We start from the raw sequence: 25577 nt of genomic DNA, 5'->3' as shown, positions 1-25577 counted from the left end.
AGGTTGTAAAACTTACTTGATTGAGAAGATTCATTCCTTTGGGTGTTTGATGAAGATGATGCCATGATGATCTTGATTAAGAGTCTAATTTCCCTTCAATTAAGATGGATTGAGTTATGGTGTTAGAGAATTTTGTCAGTGATCGAATGAATGATGATCGTTCTATTGTGACAGTTAATTAGGGCAACGACTCAACAATCTTTTTAACCACCATATTTACATATTGACCCCTTATGGTATTAACTCCCATCAAATTAGATTCCATAATTATGAGGCTACACACATTTAGTCCATATAATGTTAAATGGTCAAAAGCCATATAAATATTTCCAACATTCTCCCACTTGGCTGCTAGACCATTTCATTAAACATTTATACATGTGTGTACTATATATACATGATAACACTAATTGGCCAAGTAATAAAATTAGATAATTTCGTTAAACCTTCTTATGACAACATCAAAACAAACTGATACAGTCAGTTGCATTATCATCGATGCAAAGACCCCTATCAATTATGATAATGATATCATCTTCAAATTTATAGGTTAGGTGGTAAAGAATATGTTTGTCTAAAATAAACATTATAGTGCACATATACTCATAAATATAGACAAACTTTACATTTAAGTGAAGTAAGAAGATAATATCCTAAACGTGTTTACATTGTTTACATGACATTCCTAAAAGGTCTCGCCTAAAGCCCATATTAAGTACATGATTATTGAATATTTTGGGCGGTAAACCTTTAGTAAGTGGATCCGCTAACATGTCATGTGTGATAATATATTCAACAATAACACTTTGATCTTCCACTCGCTCTCGCACAAACAAATACTTTGTGTCAAGATATAGTCCAGCACCACTTGAGCTATTACTATTTGAGAAACTCACAGCTGCACTATTATCACAAAAATCCTTATAGGCCTCTGTATGGAAGTAACAATTTTGAGTCCCTTAATCAGATTTCTTAGAATCATTGCTTGGCACGTGGCATTGTAACACTCAACATATGCTGCCATCATTGTAGATGTAGTAGTTAATTGCTGCTTATGACTATTCCATGAAATGGGCCCACCTGATAGCATAAAAATGTATCCCGAAGTAGACTTTTTGTCATCCTTAACTTCGCAAAATCAGAATCGGTATAGCCTGTGAGTTCAAGATCATCTGACCTTCTATAAGTCAACTTATACTCTTTTGTCCCTTGTAAATATCGCAATACCTTTTTAGTAGCTTTCCAGTGATCTAGGCAAGGATTTGTTTGATACCTGGCTAGCATGCCAGTTATGTATGCGATATCGGGACTAGTACATACTTGAGCATACATTAAGCTTCCTACAACAGAAGCACATGGTAGGAGTCTCATTTGTTCGAGTTCTGCCTCTAATTTAGGGCATTGATAAGACCCAAAACTATCACCTTTAACTACAGGTGCTACAGTGGGGGTACAATGTTCCATATTAAATCTTTTAAGTATCCGCTCAATATATGCCTTTTGAGAAAGTCCTAATGTCCCATTGCATCGATTTCGATGGATTTCTATGCCTATCACATAAGAGGCTTCACTGAGATCTTTCATGTCAAAATTAGCAGATAATAATCTTCTGGAATCATGCAACATGTCTAAATTATTACTTGCTAATAAGATGTCATCAACATATAACACAAGTATGATGAATTTACTCCCACTCATCTTAATATAAACGCACTGATCTTCTTGGTTTTTAATAAAATGATGTCTTTTCATGACTTTATCAAATTTTATGTACCATTGTCTAGACGCTTGTTTTAACCCGTAAATTGACTTATTTAATTTGCATACCATGTGTTCTTTGCCTTTAGGCTCAAAACCTTCAGGTTGTTTCATGAACACATCTTCATGCAAATATCCGTTTAAGAATGCAGTTTTAACATCCATTTGATGTAACTCTAAGTCAAAATGTGCTACCAAGGCCATAACTATTCTTAGGGAATCCTTTCTTGACACTGGGGAAAAAGTATCCTGATAGTCAATTCCCTCTCTTTGGGTATATCCTTTTACAACCAAGCGTGCTTTATAACGTTCAATGTTTCCATTAGGGTCTAATTTAGTTTTATAGACCAACTTACAACCTACAGGCTTAGCACCCTTTGGTAATTCAGTAAGTGTCCAAACATTATTTATTTTTATTGAGTTCAACTCATCTTCCATGGCACTCAACCATTTGGCTGATTAGTCGCAATTCATGGCTTCTTTGAATGTAGTTGGATCATTTATTTTACCCAAATCAAAGTTGGTCTCATGAAGGTACGTCACAAAGTCATCATAAACTATGGGTCGCCTAAGTCGAGAAGACCTTCTTAGTGGCGGTTCTTGAGTCTCTTGTTCATTAACTTCATGAGATGTTACGGGATTCGATGTAGATAGTTCCTCAGTGTTAATCACATTATCATTATGAGGAACCGACAAATCATTAGATGGTTCAAATGACTGATTAATTTGCACCGGTATTGGTGCCTCTTCAATTTCTACTTGAAGTTCTATTTGCCTACCACCGTCACTCCCACTCAAATTTGTAAACTCAAGAAATTCAGCATGTCTAGTTTCAACAATTCTAGTAGAATGAGAAGGACATAAATTGGTATCCTTTTGAACGTTCGGGATATCCAATAAAAGAGCAGCTAACAGTTTTCATATCTAATTTAGTGGAATGTGGATTATATAGTTTAGCTTCAGCCGGACATCCCCATACTTTAAAATAATTTAAATTAGGTTTCCTTCCCGTCCATAGTTCAAATGGAGTCTTAGGGACAGACTTAGAGGGAACTCGATTAAGGATGTGGACGGTTGTTTTTAATGCTTCAGTCCAAAGAAATAAAGGGAGATCACAATTAGCCAACATACTACGTACCATATCCATAAGAGTACGATTACGCCTTTCAGCCACACCATTTTGTAGAGCAGTCCCGGGCATGGTATAGTGATTTATTATACCATGATTCTTACAAAATTCATGGAAAGGCCCTGGGATTTGTCCAACATCGGTGTGTCGGCCATAGTATTCTCCACCCCTGTCTGATCGTACAACTTCCGGTCTAGTTGATTCTCAACTTCAGCCTTAAAGGCTTTAAAAGTTTCTAAACTTTCAGATTTTTCATGGATTAAATACAAGTACATGTAACGCGATTAATCATCAATAAAAGTAATAAACGACTTATGCCCTCCAATACCCGTAAGAAAAGGACCACATATGTCGGTATGGATATAATCAAGTAATCCTGTGCTTCTAGTGGAACCTTTCTTAATTTTCTTGGTCATTTTTCCTTTAATACACTTAACACATTTTTCTTCAAAATCGAAAAAGTCTAGTTTTGGTAGTACTTCATTCGATTTATTCTTTCTCGTGAAATATGGCCTAATCTTTGGTGCCACAATTTAGATGAAGTCTCTGTAATTCTTTTCCTCTTTTTACATACGAAGTTTTCTTCTACATTATAAGACAATAGGGATTCCGAAAAATTATAATCTAGACGTAATTTATAAAGATCACCATATTCCAATAGACCATAACCAACATTGCGGGAATTGAAACTTATAATACATTTACCATTTCCTAATGTAAATACATATCCGTCACGATCTTGTTTAGGAACAGAAATTAAGTTTCTAGTAATAGTTGGTACATATAAAGTTTCAGGTAAATTTAAAAGAAAGAGTCCCCACGCCTTCCACTTCGGAAACCAATCCATTTCCCACTTTAACCGTCCGTTGGTTTCTTGCCAGCTTCCTTATTGTACGGAATCCCTGTAAAGAATTAGAAATATGTACAGTGGAACCAGAGTCAAACCACCATGTATTACAAGGAACATTAACATTAAATGATTCATGAATCATAAGATTTAGGGCAATACCTTTTTTCTCTAGTCATTCCATAAACTTTGAACAGTCCCTTTGATAATGCCCTTTCTTATGACAGAAACGACATTTAGGAGTGCCTTTAGCTATGTTAGTACTTGCTCCAGGTGTAGAGAACTTTTTGGGTTTTGACTTATTTCCCATTTCACCCTTTCCTTTGAATGTGCTCTTTTTCTTCTTGGAGTCAAAAGTGGTTAGGTGAGCAACATCATGCTTTTCTAGCTTTAAGCGTTCTTCTTCCTGAACGCACATGGAAATCAATTCGCTCATCTTCCATTTCTCCTTTTGAGTATTATAGTTAATCTTAAAAAGATCAAACTGAGAAGGAAGAGATGTCATAATGAAGTGAACTAAGAAACCTTCAGTGATTTCCATGTCTAGAGTTTTCAATTGATTAGCCATGTCATTCATCATCATGATATGCTCACGCACCCCACTAGTCCCGTTGTACTTGGTAGTTAACATTCTAAGGATTAAGATACCAGCATTAGTTTTTGAGGTACCTTTGAATTGATCCTCAACCAAGTCTAAGTAAGCCTTAGCATTTTCCGAATCAGGGATGGCTCCTCTAATGGTAGGAGAGATTGAATTCTTGATTACCATAAGTGACATTCTGTTAGAACGCTCCCACCAATCATGAATTTTCCTTTGTTCTACCGTTGAATTATCGGCAAGAGGAGGAGGAGCGTCATGCCTTAAAGAATAATCAAGGTCCATAAATCCCAAGGCCAACTTAACTTGTTCTATCCAAGTACCAAAGTTATTTCCGTTCAATGGTTCTATTCCGTGCAAATAACCGGAACCTGATCGTAAAGTAGATGCTGTTGCATGTAAAGTATAAATATTATGCTCAGTTATGACTATACACAACATAATTATGATACAAAATAAAACATATCAGATATAAAATAATGACCTATTACTAACACCAAATAATAGGTAAAATTACACATATCATGTTCAACTATTAACATCTCGTTGGTTCAGTTAACAATTGAACATAAAATGTTATATTAAATAATTTCTTAAACATATTTATTTTAAAACACCGTTGGGTATAATGAAACAAATATGTTTATTTCCACTATCTAAATTATTAAACCAATTCACGTTGGATTCATGGAATAACAATTTAGATGATGTATATTTAGTGACTTAATATTAGTACTAATATTGACTTGAATAATCTTCCGTTGGTTTGATTACTTAAATCTATTAAAGTGCAAGCCATTTAAGATGTAAACGATATAAACAGTAACATGTAAATTCGGATGAATCATAATAAGATTAAACTTAAAATGAAACTTATCATCTGCATGATCTTGTTATTCATCAAAATTAATTACTTTTATTTTATTTTTTTTTAAAGCAAAAGTTTATCCAAATGACCAAATACAATTGTTGACTATATATATTTTCATCCGAATGAAAATGTTTGGAAATAACATCAATTATTAGTCAACATAATAATAGATATCATAATTCATATATATTTATCCAATGTAAATTATGCATTCATCCAAATAATAGACATTGCTTCAAATTGTTTGCATACAAATTAATGATATCTGATGCAATTTATTTTAATTTCTCATTCGGAAAAAAAAATTGATGGAAACAATTTGGATAGTTATTAAAGTGAAAGTTTAATTTTGTGGATAAACCACAATTTAAAAATCAAGATTGTTAACTTGGGCGCATGAAATTTTGTGCAGTTCATCCATATTGCGAACATAATATAATATAATTCATGTATGCACATTAGAATTTTCAACTCTGTTTTATTTGCACCATACTATTAATTCGATTATATGAACGGCCAATTTCGTATATCAGAAAGTGTGTATTACAAAAGTGCTAATCATAAAATCGATAGAACATGATGAAATTTATCAATTAACATGGCTCTAATACCACATGTTGAATCAATTTCAATATATGATATCAATTATACAAGTCCCAAATTAATCTACCACTAATAATGGGTTGTAAAACTTACTTGATTGAGAAGATTCATTCCTTTGGGTGTTTGATGAAGATGATCTTGATTAAGAGTCTAATTGCCCTTCAATTAAGATGGATTGAGTTATAGTGTTAGAGAATTTTGTCAGTGATCGAATGAATGATGATCGTTCTATTGTGACAGTTAATTAGGGCAACGACTCAACAATCTTTTTAACCACCATATTTACATATTAACCCCTTATGGTATTAACTCCCATCAAATTAGATACCATAATTATGAGGCTACACATTTAGTCCATATAAATGTTAAATGATCAAAAGCCATATAAATATTTCCAACACTAAAATGAAAAGGGGGAGGAGAGAAGAAGACATGAGTTGATTAAAGATGATTAACATGATTAATATTGTTGATTAAGATTAAGTGAGAATTAATGGATAAATAGATGGTTAAGGCAGAAGGTGTATATATAAGCAGATGTTGGAAGGTGACGATTAAATTTGATAAAAAAAAACTTTAGGGGTACTATTAAGGTAGTTAGATAAGGTTAAAGGTACTATAATACTTATATGGGCTAAGTATATAAAACATTATCTTGTACAGATTCTAATTACAATTATTAATAACTAGTAACTCAACCGGCGCCACTTCGGTAAAACCCAAACGATGTTAAAAACTCAAGTGGTGTCCGTCACGGATGTTAAGGCGGCAAGTGAACTCAAATTTGGTTACGTGCGTTATGTATTGGAACTAAAATAAAAAATATATATAAAAATTGAGGTGGCCCAATGAGGTTTGTCGGTCGGTAAAAGTCGAGCGTTGAGACGGTGAATCAACGCAAATTCAGTTGGTCTCAGTCACGTTTGTTACGTATCATAACTAAAACAAAACAATTCAGCATTCGGTCGGTTTTCGTTATGTTTGTTACGATACTGAAACTAAAACAAAATGTAGTGAGCTTATGCAAATTCAGTTGGTTTCCGTGTGTTACGGTACCGGAACTAAAACAAAATAGAGGAAAGAAAATTGCCATTCAATCGGTTTACGTTATATTCATTATGGTACTGGAAGCAAAAAAACAAACAAAAAACAAAATTTCATCGACCAAATTGAGAATCCTTGGAACACTAAAGTTGTCATTTATTATATATAATAATATACCGGACTCATTTACACCTTTATTTATACACTAGTTTTTATCCCTCGTATTACGGGGGTTGTTTTATATTATTTGTTCTAATATTTATTTATTTTTTGATTTATATTTTTTTGTTGTATAAAAGTTAATAATATACTTATGGTTTGGTGATAAATTGTTTCATTAATAAATGAAATGTTATAACCCGATTTAAAAGCTATATAGTTTTTATGAGACCCAAAACTCATTTATTTATAAAAATTAATAATATACTTATGGTTTGATGAGAACCAAAACCCGTTTATTTTTTTTACTATAAAATTGGTTTTTTTAATTTAAATGATATATATCTTTTTTAAAATAAATAAGATATTAATTTTAGCATATCCTATTTTATAGGATTTTTACATCATAATTTGGTGAGAATAATTTTTAATTTTATGAGATGTTATAACCGTTTTAAGGAATATCTGGATTTGGTAAGACCCATACCCATGAATACGGGTTAAATGCATGAGAAACCTCCATTTACAAATCAAGCAAATCTGGTGACTCCAAAAAAAGGGGGAGCGACCACATCGGGACACATAAGATTTTTATGTTTTCGTTTATATAGATTATAGATAGATACTTAATGGATTATTTTGTTAACCGGGTTTATTTAATAAAATGATAAATAAACAATGCGTTTGATCAATAAGAGCAATATAACGTCACAGATGATATAAAGATTATACGTGTGTGTAACAAATATGAAAATGCTTTAAAAGTTTTGGTACGGTTTTCTCTCTCAAAACCATTTGACTTAACAGGTAACAGGTTGCACCTAGAACAAATGTTTTGTGTTTTTTGTTTGGATGCAGGTTTTTATATGGTAGGGCATAGCATCATACTGTCTCCTTGCTCAATTTAATAATTAAACCAAGTAAGGTCAAACGTAGTGGACGAGGGTTGGGGGCGAAATGGGGCGAGGAAGGGCTAAAAATTTAGCAAATGAATCCTACAAACAACCCGAACCAACCGACACTCATGGAAGTCGCCGCTACCATGAGGAAAATCATCAAAAAAACAAAAAAAAACGTGTCGAGGAACTCAACGATGTCATGAAAGAAACCAACAAAAACACGAAAAGATTGACCAAATGTTGGAATTGCTGGAATTGAGTGAAAAATACGAATCCTTCAAAGCGGCCGAGTTACACGAAGAGGCCGCATTATTGCAACGACAACGAATTGAAAAAATGCGCAAATATTATGGATATTAGTATGTTATTTAGTTATGTTTTTTGATATTTTTAGTCATGTATTTTTTTTTTAATTTTAATGCATTATTAGTTATGTTTTTTAAATTTTGTGTATTTCTTTTTAATTTTAATGCATTTTTATTTAATTATTTAAATAAATTGATTTTTTAATTAGTTTAATTATAAAGAAAATAATAAAAAAGACACTGTGGACCCAACTTGTAGTCCCTACACCATTACACCCTCAAAAACAAATTTTCACTCTATGTTGACTGAGCACCACGTGTCACAGTTCACTCTCAATTGTAACCCCTCCACTACACATGACCTAATGACTCACTTGCATAGTTTATGTAAATAGAATTATCAATTATATATATGATAATAAATTTCATAGACATAATTAAGTAAGTTCAAGATAAGCCGACCAGAAAATCGGTGATGTGACATAATTTTGAATTATATATTTTTTACTCGGGTTTGTATGGACCAAATTATCGAGAAGGAAAAGCGACGGAAGAATTCATAAAATGTGTTTTTATCTCAGTTTCACATTTACTCTAAAAAATTAAAATTTTCAGAAGTGTCTCATTTAAACACGTTTTAATGACATATGTGGCCTCAAAACAAATCTTCACGATCTATTTGGCCTCCAAACGTTTCCTTCATAACCGGTTTTATAAAAAGAGAAATAATAAGTCGGTTTTGAATTCAACGTCAATTTTATCATCATAAACGTACCCCCTCCCGCCCGAACTACAAATTCTTGGCATTTCCAATATAAGCATTTACTTAGTGGGTATTGTAAATATAATTAGAAAATATGACTGATCTATGGTTATTTTTGTTATAATAAAATAAATAGTTGATTAATAATATAATAAGATTAATAGTTTTTATTAATTTTATGTATTTTTATAAAAAAAAATTTAATTTGTATATGATGGCTTAACTATTCGAATATGTTTTCTGAAATTAGTTTTTTAACAATTTGTAGCGTCTATCATCCAGGGGCGGATCTACAATCTACATACACATGTACGAGTTCAAAGGATACCACTAAATTTTGTGCTCTGATTGCACCTCTGATGATGATGCAAAAGGACCGCTGGGTTTTCCCGGTATCATCATAAACTGAGGCCAAGCTAAGTTTCCGTCTCATTTACTTATAATCTTTTGTCTCTAAAGGCGGAAATATGTTTATTTGGCTTAAATGTGAAATTGTTGATTTCTTTTATGATCTGATTATTTTGACTTGATGAATAACACAACCACCATCGTTACTCCAACTCCAGCAACCCTTAACACATAACACAACCACCACCGCCTAGAAACTGCCTCTGCCCTGCTGCTCTCCGCCTCCCCTTAATCATTCAGCCCTTCATGATAAGCTTGTATTTCATGTATATGGGATGCTTTGATTCAATTTTTTTTATTTTTTTTTTTGGTATATTTGTTAAAATTAGAATTGGAATGTCTGAATGAATTATGTTGAACTTTGTTAATTGAATTAGACCGTTAGTTATATAATAAACCTTAAATGGCTCGAACATTCAAACATACCCAAACAGTAAACTCACTTGGAAAAAAAATTCTGAACCCGTCATTGCTATCATATGTGTCCATATTTACTCTTGTCCACATTGAAACAAACAAATCCAATCCAAAAATTCTTAGTGTATGTACTAATAATGTACTATGTATATACCATATCAGAGAGTTGCGCATGCTACCTAATATTCTCTCTTATCAGTCTATCACGTATTAACAACACTGATAATAATGGTCCTTACTAATATTAAAGAGCGTTACAGCTAGTTTATGACTTTATTAGTCTATCAAGAATATTTAAGTAAGATTAATTAAGCATCATTTTAGAATATCCTAAACATCAAAATGCATTTAACTATCTAATGATGATAATATGATTATAATAATACGAGTTTCGTTTGTTGTTTGTTTTCTTTGTAGGCCATTTTTTTCAAAGGCGCGAGTAAGCTGATAAATGATAATACGTGTGTGTGTATATGCTCTCTAATAAAAACTTATAATGTTTTGTCATTTGTCACTTTTACATTAATCATTACCAACTTGAAACCAACTAAATCTCTAAAATCATTCATTACCATTTATTTGTTAGTAGAGTAGTTAAATGCTAATTTCAAGAACGAAAATAACTAAATAAAAATTAAATTGTATTAAAATGGCTATTTTTGAAAAAAATTATTTTATAAAACTTATATTTGATAAAAGATTTCAAAATTTATACTGTTCGGGCTTGTTTATTCTTGGTTTAAGCATGGCACATGTCGTTATGGATTGATTATGAAGACAATAAGATTTCAAGTCTAAACCTTTATTGTATTGATTGATAAGGTGTTGTTGTTGTGATTACTTGATTACAAATAACCCCTATTTATAACCATACAATTATTTGTTAGACAAGAATAGAAGGAAAACTAACTCAATAACCCCCTAGGTTTGTAAGTACGACAACTAGGTCCCCGCACTTACGCAAGATTACACTAACAATCACCCCCCTAATCTTGTGACACCGATGAAGCTTCGCATCTCATTAAACTTCAACCGTGGCAACGCTTTTGTAAGGATGCCTGCTCTTTGTAAATCTCCACTGACATGCTTCACCTTGATTTGTTATCTCTCAATGCACTCCCGAATGAAATGGTACCGTGTGTTGATTTCTCCCGTGAAAAACCGGGTTCTTCATCAAGGCAATAGCCGATGAATTATCCACCTTCAACGTCACGATCTCCTCCTTTTCTCCAGTCATCTCTGACAACAAACCCCGAAGCCATAAGGCTTGACATGCAGCCAATGTAGCTACCATAAATTCAGCCTCACATGATGATAACGCCACCGTTCCTTGTTTCTGAGAAACCCATGATATCGGTGATGTAACGTAGTAGAAAATTAGACCTGAGGTGCTCCGACCATCATCCATATCCACCGCATGACTACTATCACTATACCCGTGCAACATGCTGTTTCCGCCTCTCGAGTAAGTAATACCAAAGTCTAGTGAACCTCTTAGATATCGAAGAATATATTTAACCGCTTGAGCATGAGCTTGAGTTGGTGATTGCATGAACTGACTTGCATAACCAACCGAGTAGCTCAAATCAGGTCTCGTATGAGTTAAATACCGCAAGCTTCCGATTATCTTTCTATAACCGGTCGGATCTACCTTCGGATTCTCATCTTCTTTAGACAATTTTAAGCCCGGTTCCATAGGAAATTGAGTCGAGTTGCACTCCCAAAGACTTGCTTCTTTTAGGATCTTCGTTGCATAACCACTTTGCTTTAACGTTATCCCACGATCGCTTTGCTTCACTTCGATCCCGAGATAGTAATGCAACAACCCGAGGTCACTCATCTCGAACCTTGACTCCATTTGTCTTTTGAAATTTGCAATTTCTTGCACACTTGTACCTGTGACTATCAAATCATCAACGTAAACTCCAACGAGTAGTAGCCTTTGACCGGGACACCTTTTGTAAACAGCTTGTTCTTGTTTACATCGAGTGAAACCGAGTTCCTTTAACGACCCGTCAAGGTTAGTATTCCACGCCCTTGGCGCTTGGCGTAGACCATATAAAGCTTTAGCCAACTTGTACACTTTTCTTTCCTTACCTTTCTTAATGAACCCATCCGGTTGAAACACGTACACCTCTTCTTTCAAATCACCATGAAGAAACGCGTATTTTACATCCAAGTGATGAACTTCCCAACCTCGGTTTGCGGCTAACGCGAGTAAAAGTCGAACGGTTTCGATTCTCGCCACTGGTGCGAACACCTCTTCGAAATCGATCCCATATTTCTGAACATACCCCTTAGCTACTAGTCTGGCCTTGTAGTTGGTTATTTTCCCGGCTTCATCTCTTTTGATTTTATAGACCCACTTTAAACCTATCGGTTTTACTTTGGGTGGTGCTTCGACTAACCGCCATGTATTGTTTCTTCAATCGACTCGATCTCCACTTCCATTGCTTTTCTCCAATGCCTTTTCATTATTCGCTTCTCGAAAATTTACCGGTTCATCATAGAATAATAATAGGAGATTTACCTCGTCGGTTGTTGGGTCTTGCTCGGCGGGTGTCGGTATACCTTCAACCAGAAAGTCGCTAAATTTCTTGGGTAAAACCGTCTTTCGAGTAGTTCGACGCGGTTGGATAACTTGTAACGGTTCTTCGTTTAGGCCAGTGTCGGGCCTAGCCGGGCTTACAGGTGGGCTTCCACCTTCCGAACTTAACGACTCACTTCCGTTTTTTATACGAACCAACTCACCGATATCATGTCGGTCTACGAACCCGGTGTCAAACCCGGTTATCACCTGCTCCGATTCGGGTTCAATATCGTACCTGACAATAAACTCGGTCCATTCAGGACCCTTTTCGCCCTCTTGCTTGTCAAGATCACCCCACGCGTGTCACACCCCGACCAAAGGCGGCGGAACATGCCGAGGTGTAACGATTGCCCATAAGCGCATGACACTATTTAAAGCGACAATATTTAACAAACTCATTTCATTTCACAACATCGAAAATGTCACATAACCAAATATTCATAATTCAAATACAACAAAATATAGCAAAATATAGCAAATCAAATATTGTTTATTTTTGCTAATATCCTAACGGTATTTGTGTCATTTTCTTCACCGAACTCCATAATCAACCTAGATGCAAACCTGTAAAATTTCATAAAATAAAGTTGTCAACACAAAGGTTGGTGAGCAATTCATAAGTTTGAACAATAGATATATAGTATGAAAAGCCACAAAATTGGTATACAAAACCATAAATAATAGCTATAAACTTGGATAAATTGACAATCGCTAATAGAATTACGTTAGCGCCACCTAGCTACAAGGGATTGCCAAGTAGTCTAGGATTTAATAGAATATCGTTAATTGCGTTACGTTAACGACACCTTGCTACAAGGGGATGCCAAGTAGTCTAGGATTTATAGATTCCACTAACCGAAAGCGATAAACACATAGGCATATAAGCATAGAACACCAAATCGAGCAATTATTCAAGTAAAGTATACAACAAAGTTTGTGGTTTAAGACTCAAGTATAAAGCATTTGATTTGAATAAGTATGAAATGTCACCCCAAAACAAAAGATAGAAAACGGGGTATGAAATTACTCAAGTTCAAGTATAAAACTTGATCGGTAAAAGATGAATAACCGGATGGATAAAGTTTAACGAGCAAGGCCTAAATGACAATAAAATATTGGATTTAGAATGGTTGTCTTGAAGATCTTTAAATAAAATAATTGTTGCAAAAAGTAAACAATTAAAGTTCAAGGTTTTAAATGTAACTATTTAAGAATTTATAATAACAATCCTTTAAAAATGTAAGTTTGCTCGAAACCGGGTTAAAGTATCTAACCTTAATATTTACTTAACCAATGTTAAGTAATAAGGTGGTAAAAATGCTAAAATGCAAGTTCCTTTGGAACAAAGATACTAAAACGGGTTTTTAACGAGTGTTCGGGTTGTCGATTCGGGTCTTGACAAATGGTCAAACCCAAAGTCAACTTTCCAACATATTAATTGTTATGAGATAACTCATTAAAATATACTAACACTTAACCAAGTATGTAGATCTATTGTTTAGAACTAACAACGCACGTTAAGCGAGTGTTCGGTTTTGTCGGTCCAAACTATGTGATGAGATCAAGTTGGATCCAACAATTCCAAGTACTTAAGAAAATAATTAAAATCAGTTTGTAAATTATTTTTAAAGAAATATACAAGTCTTGATAGCTAAAAACACACTTGTGTGTCTTAAGCGAGTAAAAGTTGGTATAGTTCGGTTTGGTTTGGTCTCCATCTCACAAATAGTTCGTAGATGGTTTCTACATGCCCAAATATCATAGAACTTGTATATTGGTTTATAAATGAAGAAAACTTAAATTTTACAACTAAAAAGTTAACTACAAGTCTTTTAAGCAAAAGTTTTGGTTTAGTTGGGTTTCCATCTCCCAACGAGTTCATAGATGGATTCCATATGCTTAATATCAAAGAACTTATAAAAATGATTTTTGAAACTCAAATCTAGCAATAAACATGTTTAAACAACTATTTTAACAAAACTAGTAAACAAAAGTTCGGTTTCCGGTTTGGACTAGTTTCGGTTAAACCGAGGTTAGTCTTATACAAACCCACACCATGAACTTGTAAATAAGATGAACAAACTAAAAGGGTTAGAAGTTAGTCATAAGTGATATGTATAATAAGTTATGTGTGTGTGTATATATATCAAGAACACGAAGTCTTCCATGAAGCCTTGCCTTATGACATTCGAAACTTAACCAACCGGAGTCGGTGAAGTAACAAATAAAGGAAACAAGGGGTGTGTATTATATATATGTTGTACCACCATATTCAAGTGTTAGTAATATTAGATGAACAAGTTAAAATGAAAGACTATAGTTAGCTGACCTTAAGAAATCAAAATAACAAAATGTTGAAGATGAATACTTGGATTTGAGAGAGATTTTGAAGAATATGAACAACCAAAATGGTGTATGGAGCCTTGCTTTTATAATGGTAATAGTATGGTTCATACAAATAGGGTAAAGATGCATGTGATGGTTGAAATGGTCAAACAAGTTTTTGGTAAATAGCAATAATAGTCCCCAAAGTTTGGTTTAAGTCATTTTAAGGAGTTTTGAGGACCAAAAAGAATGTTTTCAAGACCCAACAAGTGTAAAACAATATTGTAATATAAAATCCATCATTTTGATTATATCATAAGCTTTGGTTTACAAAATGGGTCGGTTTACATGATAAACGAATACAAACGAGACCCGAAATTGACGAATGTCACAGTATCCCCTACTTTAGGAAATTTCATCCCGAAATTAAGATGAAGATGATGATGCAAACAAGTGTTGATACTTCTCCTTCATTGTGTCTTCTCGTTCCCAAGTGAACTCCGCGCCACGCCGTGTTTCCCATCGAACTTTGACTAACCGAATACGACTACGCTTGGTTTTCTTCTCGCTGCGATCCATGAACTCAACGGGTCGTTCAACCATGATCGTCGACTCATCGACATGTACTTCGTCGAGAGGTATATGGAGATTACCCTCGGCTAAGCACTTCTTAAGATTTGATACATGAAAAGTCAGATGAACACCGGCAAGTTCTTCCGGTAGTTCGAGTCGATAAGCCAACTTTCCAACACGTTCAAGGATTTTAAAAGGACCAACGAAAAAGTTTACCCTTCTTTCCAAAACGGATTACCCCCTTCCAAGGAGATACTTTTAAAAGGACAATATCGTCAACATTAAATTCGATAGGTTTTCGCCATATATCGGCGTAACTCTTTTGACGATTTCTAGCGGCTAGAAGATTCTTACGGATTTGATTAATGACATCGGTGGCTTCTTGGACCATCTTGGGTCCCGTGATTTGAGCTTCACCGATTTTGTTCCAACAAATCGGGGAACGACATTTACGACCATAAAGAACTTGAAAAGGAGCCACATCAATGCTAGAGTGGTAGCTATTGTTGTAGGAGAACTCGATGAACGGAAGATGAGAATCCCAATTCCCACCGAAATCAAGAACACATTCTCGTAGCATATCCTCGAGTGTTTGGATTGTACGTTCGGATTGACCGTCCGTTTGAGGATGATAAGCGGTGCTAAGATCGAGACGTGTTCCCAAATCTTCTTGAAGAGATCGCCAAAAATGAGAGGTAAAACGGGCATCGCGATTGGAGATGATAGACAATGGCAAACCGTGTCGACACACGATTTCCCGAACATAGATTTGAGCAAGCTGCTCGACAGAGTACTTCTCGCGAATCGGAATGAAATGAGCAAATTTGGTTAATCGATCGATGATATCGTTGCCTTTCTGGGTTTTGGGAAATTTGGTGATAAAGTCCATAGCAATGTCTTCCCATTTCCAAACGGGAATCGGTGGTTGCTCGAGTAGACCAAAAGGTCTTTGATGTTCGGCTTTGACTTTCTAGCAAGTAAGAAATTTAGATACAAACAACGCTACGTCCTTTTTCATACCCGGCCACCAAAAGATAGCACGAAGATCGAAATACATCTTATCCGCACCGGGATGAACGGAATAATGCGAATTATGAGCTTCGTCGAGAGTACAAGTACGAAGGTCATCGCGATCGGGAACCCACAAACGATTGAGAAAATACAAAAGACCATCGGGTTTGGTTTCGAGTTGAAGTTCGGCTCCACATGACATTTCGTCGTAAATATTACCTTCTTCGACGGAGGTGCGTTGAGCTTGAAAGATACGAATTTGAAGATCGGTTTGAACAATGACGCTTAGAAGTAGAACGGATTTAACATTAACCTTTCGACTTAGGGCGTCGGCGACAACATTCGCTTTACCGGGGTGGTAGCGAATCTCGCAATCGTAATCACTAAGTAATTCGGCCCATCGTCGTTGTCTCATGTTGAGATCTTTTTGGTCGAAAATGTGTTGAAGGCTTTTATGATCGGTAAAAACCCCACATTTTGTACCATAAAGGTAATGTCTCCAGATTTTGAGAGCGAAAACGACAAAACCAAGTTCGAGATCGTGAGTCGTATAGTTCTTCTCGTTGACCTTAAGTTGCCTTGATGCGTATGTGATGACCTGACCTCGTTGCATGAGAACACAACCAAGGCCTTGATGGGATGCATCACAAAATACAACAAAATCGTCGTTCCCATCGGGAAGGGTTAGAATAGGAGCATTGCAAAGCATGTCCTTGAGAGTACAAAAGGCTTTCTCTTGCTTCGAACCCCAATCGAAGGGTTGTCCCTTATGGGTGAGAGAGGTAAGAGGCAAAGAGATCTTGGAAAAATTCCGAATGAAACGCCGATAATATCCGGCCAAACCGAGGAAGGATCGAATTTCCGTGGGAGTCGTTGGAGTTTTCCAATCCTTAACGGCCTCAATTTTAGCGGATTAACATGAATACCTTTGTCATTTACGATATGTCCCAAAAATTGAACTTCCTCGAGCCAAAATCCATATTTGGAGAATTTGGCATAGAGTTGTTCGTTTCTAAGGAGTTCGAGAATGGAACGCAAATGATGTTCATGTTCGGCTTTGGATTTAGAAAAGATAAGGATGTCATCAATAAAGACAATAAATAATTTATCAAGGAATGGTTTGCAAACGCGGTTCATGAGGTCCATAAATACCGCGGGTGCATTTGTTAACCCGAAGGGCATAACCAAAAATTCGAAATGTCCATATCGAGTACAGAAAGCGGTTTTAGGAATGTCTTCTTCGCGAACACGCAATTGATGATAACTCGATCGAAGATCAATTTTGGAGAAACAAGTTGCGCCTTGAAGTTGGTCTAATAAGTCGTCGATACGTGGCAATGGATAACGATTTTTAATAGTAAGCTTGTTGAGTTCACGATAATCAAGGCACATACGAAACAAATCATCCTTCTTTTCACGAAGAGAACGGGAGCGCCCCAAGGAGAAGAGCTTGGACGAATGAAGCCTTTATCGGAAAGTTCTTCGAGTTGGTTTGATAGTTCTTGCATTTTCGATGGGGCTAGACGATAAGACGGGCATCGCGCCGGGCACAAGATCGATTTGGAATTCAATCGGACGAACGGGAGGAAGACCGGTAACATCATCGGGAAAGACATCAAGGAAATCACGAACAATAGGAATATCTTGGATCTTCTTTTCCTTTTTGTCTTTTGTCACCGAGAGAGCTAGAAACGGAATGTACTTTTGGCGTAAGTACTTTTGCGATTGAGCACACGACATAAGGTTTAGCCTTCGTGACGTTGTGTTTCCAAAGACCTTAAGAATTTTACCGTTGACGAGCGGGATGCGAATGAATTTATCAAAACAAACGACTTCGGCACGGTGCAAAAATAACCAATCCATGCCTACTATGACATCGAAGCTACCCATTTGCATCGGGATGAGATCGATGGAGAATTTATGCTTAGAAAGAATAAGAGAATAATCGCGGACGACAGAATTGATGGTAATAGAATTTCCATTGGCGACTTCAACAGAGAACGGTCGGGAAAGCTTAGTTCGAGGCATCGCAAGTTTCGACTCAAATTTCAAAGAAATAAAACTTCTATCGGCACGGATATCAAATAAAATAGAAGCCAAATGATAGTTCACCAAAAACATACCGTTCACAACATCGTTTGCCACTTGAGCTTGATTTGCATTCATCATAAAAGCTCGCCCTATATTACCATGGTTGACTTGAGGTGCTTGTTGTGGAGGTGGAGGTGGTGCTTGGATTGCTTGGATGGGTTGGATGAGTGGTGCATAGAGTTGGGGAATTTGGGGTTGAGAGGTTTGGACTTGGTGAGCTTGGGTTTGGTAGTAAGGTATGGTCATGGTTTGGTTAGCAAAGGTGAGGCGGGGGCAATTGTTGCGGAAATGGTTTGGATCTCCACAATTGTAACAAGCTCGGGGTGGTTGGGGTTGGTTTGGTGGGTAGGGTGCATATCGGTTTTGGGAATTTTGGGGAAAAGTTCTTGGTTGGTTAGGTTGGGTTCGTTGGGCGGATCGGCAAGTGGTGTTGAGATGGCCAAGTCGGTTACAAATGGTACATTGGCGACAAGGCGAGTTTGTTGGGTGGTGAAATTGGCAAGCGTTACATAGCGGGTAAGGACCGGTATAGGGTCTTCGGTTTTGGGGAGCTTGGGTTTGTTGTTGAGGTTGGGTAACGGCAAAGTTTCGGTAGTTGTTTTTGGGTTTCTTGTTGTTGTTGTTGTTATTGTTGTGTCGGGAGGAGTTTGAGTAGTTTATGGCTTGTGGTGCGGGTTCAACCTTGGCTTGCGGTGCGGGCTCGGGTTTGTCTTTCTCACTTGCTTTCTTGAGGGTTAGGGTACCCGCCTTCACGTGATTTTCCGATAGCCAACCGGCTAACGTGATGGCTTCCTCAAGGTTCGCGGGTTTGCTACTCATGACCGAGTCCCGGATTTTCATCGGTAAACCCCCAATATATTTGTCAATTTCACGTTCGGGTGGGGTAACCAAGTGAGGTACAAGAACACTTAGCTCGTGGAAATGGAGCGAGTAAGCGGCGTTATCACCACTTTCTTGTTTTATGTTCCAAAATTCTTCCTCAAGCATTTGGAGCTCGTGTTTGGGACAAAATTTCTTCTTCATAAGTGCCTTGATCCCGGCCCATGGAAAAGCCATGGCCACATCCGTACCTTGGAGGTGCATAACACTACCCCACCATGTTAGGGCGGTTCCCGTAAACATGCTTGAAGCGAAGTTTGTCTTTTTCGCTTCGGGGCATTCGCTGTGTAAAAACACATTCTCCACATATTCGAACCATTGCAACAAGGTAGTCGCACAGTTGGTTCCAAAGAATTCGGACGGGTTGGCACTGGTAAATTGTTTAAGCAGGTAGGATGCAGGTTTGGGTTCAATAGGTGCAACAACGGGTGCGGGTTGGTTTGCTTGTATTTGGGTCATAAGTTCGGGAATCACCGCGGCCATTTGCTTGGCGACGAGAGCGGCCATACGTCGGGTGGAGTCATATCGCGGTTGTCGTCTTAGCGGAGGCATGCTAACATTTATAAAGAAAATGGGATAAGTTTTGGATAAAAGGAAATGAATATAAAGGTGTATAAAATAAAATGAGATTTTGATTTTTGATTTATGAATCCTAGAGTTAGTATGGAGAAGATGTTAGTGTTAGATAAAATATAAAACTTTGTTTATAAATAACAAAACCGTAAACAAAACGTAAATGATTTTTTTTTTGAGATAGTTAAGGCTTGAAATTTGAGATTTTGAGATTTATAGAGTCGGAAGAATCGCGCATGAAATCACCATGACTTGATATTCCAACACTAAATAAAAGGTTTTATAAAACACCACGTTGGAGTCCAAACATGTGCACGTAACCACCGCGCCTTTTTCATGTTTTAGACTCAAATAACAATGATAACACAATAAATCGAGATACAACGTCATGCCAAAACACTAGTCCACGAAATCACCGTATCCCTATTGTTTTAACACCGAAAAATTAGGATGGCGACCGGAACGCTCGCATTCGACTACTTAAATAATTAACATTTATAACACGGTTTATGGCCTAGAAAACGAGCATTATAACTCAACCATCCCAGGTAAGTAAATCACCTTCGATCATTTGAATCTTTTTGTCAAATGGTCATTTTATAATGTCTCGTTTTCTATGATGGCTACAAACCCGATATAAACGCAAACTTTAAGGGATTTGAAACAACGGGATCCAAGTTAATCTTGTAATCCATAAAACACAATAAAAATCTACTTTTGCGTTTTATGGTAAGGATACCTTGAAAATACTATGAAAGTGTGTGTATGTGAACATTTAGGATATTGGTGAATTTTAAACAAGTTCATAAATAAACATGCGATATGAACAATAAAATAGAGTAAACACGTATAAACACACGTATAGGACCCTAAGCATAACAATTCTAGGTCATTGCGTCTAACCACCTATCTTAATTGTCATGGCTCTGATACCAATCTGTCACACCCCGACCAAATGCGGCGGAACATGCCGAGGTGTAACGATTGCCCATAAGCGCATGACACTATTTAAAGCGACAATATTTAACAAATCATTTAATTTCACAACATCGAAAATGTCACATAACCAAATATTCATAAGTCAAATACAACAAAATATAGCAAAATATAGCAAATCAAATATTGTTCATTTTTGCTAATATCCTAACGGTATTTGTGTCATTTTCTTCACCGAACTCCATAATCAACCTAGATGCAAACCTGTAACATTTCATAAAATAAAGTTATCAACACAAAGGTTGGTGAGCAATTCATAAGTTTGAACAATAGATATATAGTATGAAAAGCCACAAAATTAGTATACAAAACCATAAATAATAGCTATAAACTTAGATAAATTGACAATCGCTAATAGAATTACGTTAGCGCCACCTAGCTACAAGGGATTGCCAAGTAGTATAGGATTTAATAGAATATCGTTAATTGCGTTACGTTAACGACACCTTGCTACAAGGGGATGCCAAGTAGTCTAGGATTTATAGATTCCACCAACCGAAATCGATAAACACATAGGCATATAAGCATAGAACACCAAATCGAGCAATTATTCAAGTAAAGTATAAAACAAGGTTTGTGGTTTAAGATTTAAGTATAAAGCATTTGATTTGAATAAGTATGAAATGTCACCCCAAAACAAAAGATAGAAAACGGGGTATGAAATTACTCACGTTCAAGTATAAAACTTGATCGGTAAAAGATGAATAACCGGATGGATGAAGTTTAACGAGCAAGGCCTAAATGACAATAAAATATTGGATTTAGAATGGTTGTCTTGAAGATCTTTAAATAAAATAATTGTTGTAAAAAGTAAACAATTAAAGTTCAAGGTTTTAAATGTAACTACTTAAGAATTTATAATAACAATCCTTTAAAAATGTAAGTTTGCTCGAAACCGGGTTAAAGTATCTAACCTTAATATTTACTTAACCAATGTTAAGTAATAAGGTGGTAAAAATGCTAAAATGCAAGTTCCTTTGGAACAAAGATACTAAAACGGGTTTTTAACGAGTGTTCGGGTTGTCGATTCGGGTCTTGACAAATGGTCAAACCCAAAGTCAACTTTCCAACATATTAATTGTTATGAGATAACTCATTAAAATATACTAACACTTAACCAAGTATGTAGATCTATTGTTTAGAACTAACAACGCACGTTAAGCGAGTGTTCGGTTTTGTCGGTCCAAACTATGTGATGAGATCAAGTTGGATCCAACAATTCCAAGTACTTAAGAAAATAATTAAAATCAGTTTGTAAATTATTTTTAAAGAAATATACAACTCTTGATAGCTAAAAATACACTTGTGTGTCTTAAGCGAGTAAAAGTTGGTATAGTTCGGTTTGGTTCGGTCTCCATCTCACAAATAGTTCATAGATGGTTTCTACATGCCTAAATATCATAGAACTTGTATATTGGTTTATAAATGAAGAAAACTTAAATTTTACAACTAAAAAGTTAACTACAAGTCTTTTAAGCAAAAGTTTCGGTTTAGTTGGGTTTCCATCTCCCAACGAGTTCATAGATGGATTCCATATGCTTAATATCAAAGAACTTATAAAAATGATTTTTGAAACTCAAATCTAGCAATAAACATGTTTAAACAACTATTTTAACAAAACTAGTAAACAAAAGTTCGGTTTCCGGTTTGGACTAGTTTCGGTTAATCCGAGGTTAGTCTTATACAAACCCACACCATGGAACTTGTAAATAAGATGAACAAACTAAAAGGGTTAGAAGTTAGTCATAAGTGATATGTATAATAAGTTATGTGTGTGTGTGTATATCAAGAACACGAAGTCCTCCATGAAGCCTTGCCTTATGACATTCGAAACTTAACCAACCGGAGTCGGTGAAGTAACAAATAAAGGAAACAAGGGGTGTGTATTATATATATGTTGTACCACCATATTCAAGTGTTAGTAATATTAGATGAACAAGTTAAAATGAAAGACTATAGTTAGTTGACCTTAAGAAATCAAAATAACAAAATGTTGAAGATGAATACTTGGATTTGAGAGAGATTTTGGAGAAGATGAACAACCAAAATGGTGTATGGAGCCTTGCTTTTATAATGGTAAGAGTATGGTTCGTACAAATAGGGTAAAGATGCATGTGATGGTTGAAATGGTCAAACAAGTTTTTGGTAAATGGCAATAATAGTCCCTAAAGTTTGGTTTAAGTCATTTTAAGGAGTTTTAAGGACCAAAAAGAATGTTTTTAAGACCCAACAAGTGTAAAACAATATTTTAACATAAAATCCATCATTTTGATTATATCATAAGCTTTGGTTTACAAAATGGGTCGGTTTACATGATAAACGTCTACAAACGAGACCCGAAATTGACGAATGTCACAATGCGTACCTTTTACACTCGTCAAACTTGACATCCCGCGTAACATGTACTCGCCTTTTGATCGGATCAAACATACGGTAGGCTTTTGTTCCAGGTTGAGTACCTAAGTGAATCATCACAATGCTTCGGTCGTCCAGCTTCTTTTGACCGGTACCAAGGACTTTGACATACCCCGTGCATCCGAACACTTTAACATGTGAAAGGTTCGGTTTTCTTCCTTTAAAACGTTCGTACGGAGTCGAATCCTTCAAAGATTTTGTTGGTGACCAGTTTAGTAAATAAACCGAGTGATGAACCGCTTCTCCCCATAGATCTTGTGGTTGTGACATCGCCTTTAACAAACTTCGAGTCGTACCAAGTATGGTTCGGCTTCTTCTTTCAACCACTCCGTTTTGATGTGGGGTGTACGGGGCCGTAAACTGATGTGCCACACATATATTTGACAAGTAATCTTCCAACACATGGGATGTAAACTCACCCCCATTGTCGGTGCGTATGGTTTTGAGTTTTTTGCCCGTTTCGTTTTCCACCCTTTTCACGAACTCTATGAGTAAACCCGCAACTTGGTCTTTCGTCTTTATCGTGAAAACCCACATATAGCGGGTGTAGTCGTCAACAACTAGTAAAAAGTATCGGTTGCCACCATGTGTCTCGGGGGTAATCGCGCCACAAACATCGGAATAAACGAGCTCGAGCGGTACCTTTGCACGATAATTAGATTCTTTCGGGATATCCGATCTTGTTTGTTTTCCTAGCATACATGCATCACAAATTTGCATCGGGTGGTCGATTCTTGGCACTCCATCCACGAGTTTCGAGAGACCCTAAAGGGCATCAAAATTCAAATGCCCCAATCGAGCATGCCATATCCATGCAACATTATGCAAATTGACTTGTAAGCAAACTGGAGAAACAACCTTTAAATTTATTTATAAACCCGGTTAAAGGAACGAGGTACCTTGATTAGAAGTCTTCCATCTTGTTCAAATATCCATAAGATACCGTCTTGGATCGCGATCTTGCATCCTCCTTCGTCTAATTGCCCGAGACTTATAATATTATTTTTGAGAGATGGAATAAAATAAACATCACTCAAGGCTCGTTGTTCTCCCCTTTGACCTTCTACTACTATCGTGCCCCAACCTTCGATTTCAACACACGAACCATCACCGAAACTTACTTTACCGGTCTTGTTACGATCGATGTTAGAAAACCATTCCGGATTTCCCGTCATGTGGTTACTCTCCCCGTTATCAAGAATCTATGTGTTTTTATCACATGGGTTGAAGCATATTGCTTTGGATCAACCCGGTCTTCTTTTAGAAAGACGACATCTTCCTTACTCCGAGCTACCGTCATCATGTTTAGAACCGGTCCTCCATCTTGAGCGAGGTTACTTTGATCATTCGTCTCCTTGTTTCGGTTAGGACATGACGTGGCAAAGTGTCCTAGTTCATCACACCGATAACATTAAAACTTTGACCGATCCTTCTTCACCCGGGGTTCTTTCTTTTCCCGATCCACAACCTTACCTTTTCCCTTGTTCTTTTGACTTGATTCGGTTCCCATCTTGCCTTTCCCATGACGCCTTTCTTGATTGCTTTTAGCTTTCCATTCTTCATATGTATATAGGAGTTGTTCTTGCTTACCACACATGGGTTTGTCTTCATCTCCAGATCGTTCCTCAAACGCTTTTAGGCGTCCAACGGCTTCATGGAACGTCATGGTCTTTATATCGGCAAACTGTTCAATAGTAGCAACAATCGCTATATACCTCTTTCTCGGAACGGACTTCAAAAGCTTTCTCACAAGGGTCTTTTCTTCAAACGGTTCTCCAAGATTACTTGCTTCGGAAGCTATTTGGCTTATCTTGGTCGAGAAGTCATCAATCGTGTCCGTTTCTTCATCTTGAGTACATCGAACTCATGTTGAAGAGACTCAATACGTGCTTCTCGAACCCTATCAACCCCAACGAAACGAGTTTTAAGTGCATCCCATATCTCTTTAGCGGTGGAAAGGTGAGCTACTTGCATCACCAAAGCCTCCGGCATGCCTTGATAAAGATACACAATCGCCAACCCATCTATCTTCGGGTCAACCACCGTTCCCGTTCTTGGTTCGATAGCCTCCAACAACCCTTAAACCCTGAAGATGGCCTTGATTTTTACCGTCCAAATCGTATAATTGGTGGACGTAAGAATCGGAAACTGAATCGAGAGGGAACTCGGTTCTTTGGGAAAACCGACTTGATTACTTGGCCCTACGACTTGATTATTTGGCTTGTCTCCCATCTTTTCTTCGATTTCTAGTATTTAATACAAATCTGGACTCTTATCCTTTTTTTTTTAATCCAAATCTTGATCGTCGAAAAACTTGTAGTTT

The 25577-nt window shown here is 36.4% G+C and overlaps 1 protein-coding gene across 1 annotated transcript; it reads right to left on the bottom strand.

The window, feature by feature from the left end:
• Positions 1-3909: 3909 nt before the first annotated feature.
• On the bottom strand, positions 3910-4617 carry LOC143584343 (uncharacterized). Its single transcript, XM_077066422.1, has one exon. The coding sequence runs from the start codon at positions 4615-4617 to the stop codon at positions 3910-3912; it is 708 nt and encodes a 235-aa protein (XP_076922537.1).
• Positions 4618-25577: the final 20960 nt, after the last annotated feature.

The sequence above is a fragment of the Bidens hawaiensis genome, unplaced genomic scaffold (genome assembly GCF_021521415.1).
Source record: "Bidens hawaiensis isolate Kalapana, Puna unplaced genomic scaffold, B.hawaiensis_p1.1 tig00033031_1, whole genome shotgun sequence".
NCBI lineage: Eukaryota > Viridiplantae > Streptophyta > Magnoliopsida > Asterales > Asteraceae > Bidens > Bidens hawaiensis.
This window is presented reverse-complemented; position numbering and strand designations above follow the sequence as displayed.

Excerpts from the sequence above, each read along its gene's own strand:
- LOC143584343 (XM_077066422.1), bottom strand. The coding sequence starts at position 4,617 with ATGGACCTTGATTATTCTTTAAGGCATGACGCTCCTCCTCCTCTTGCC.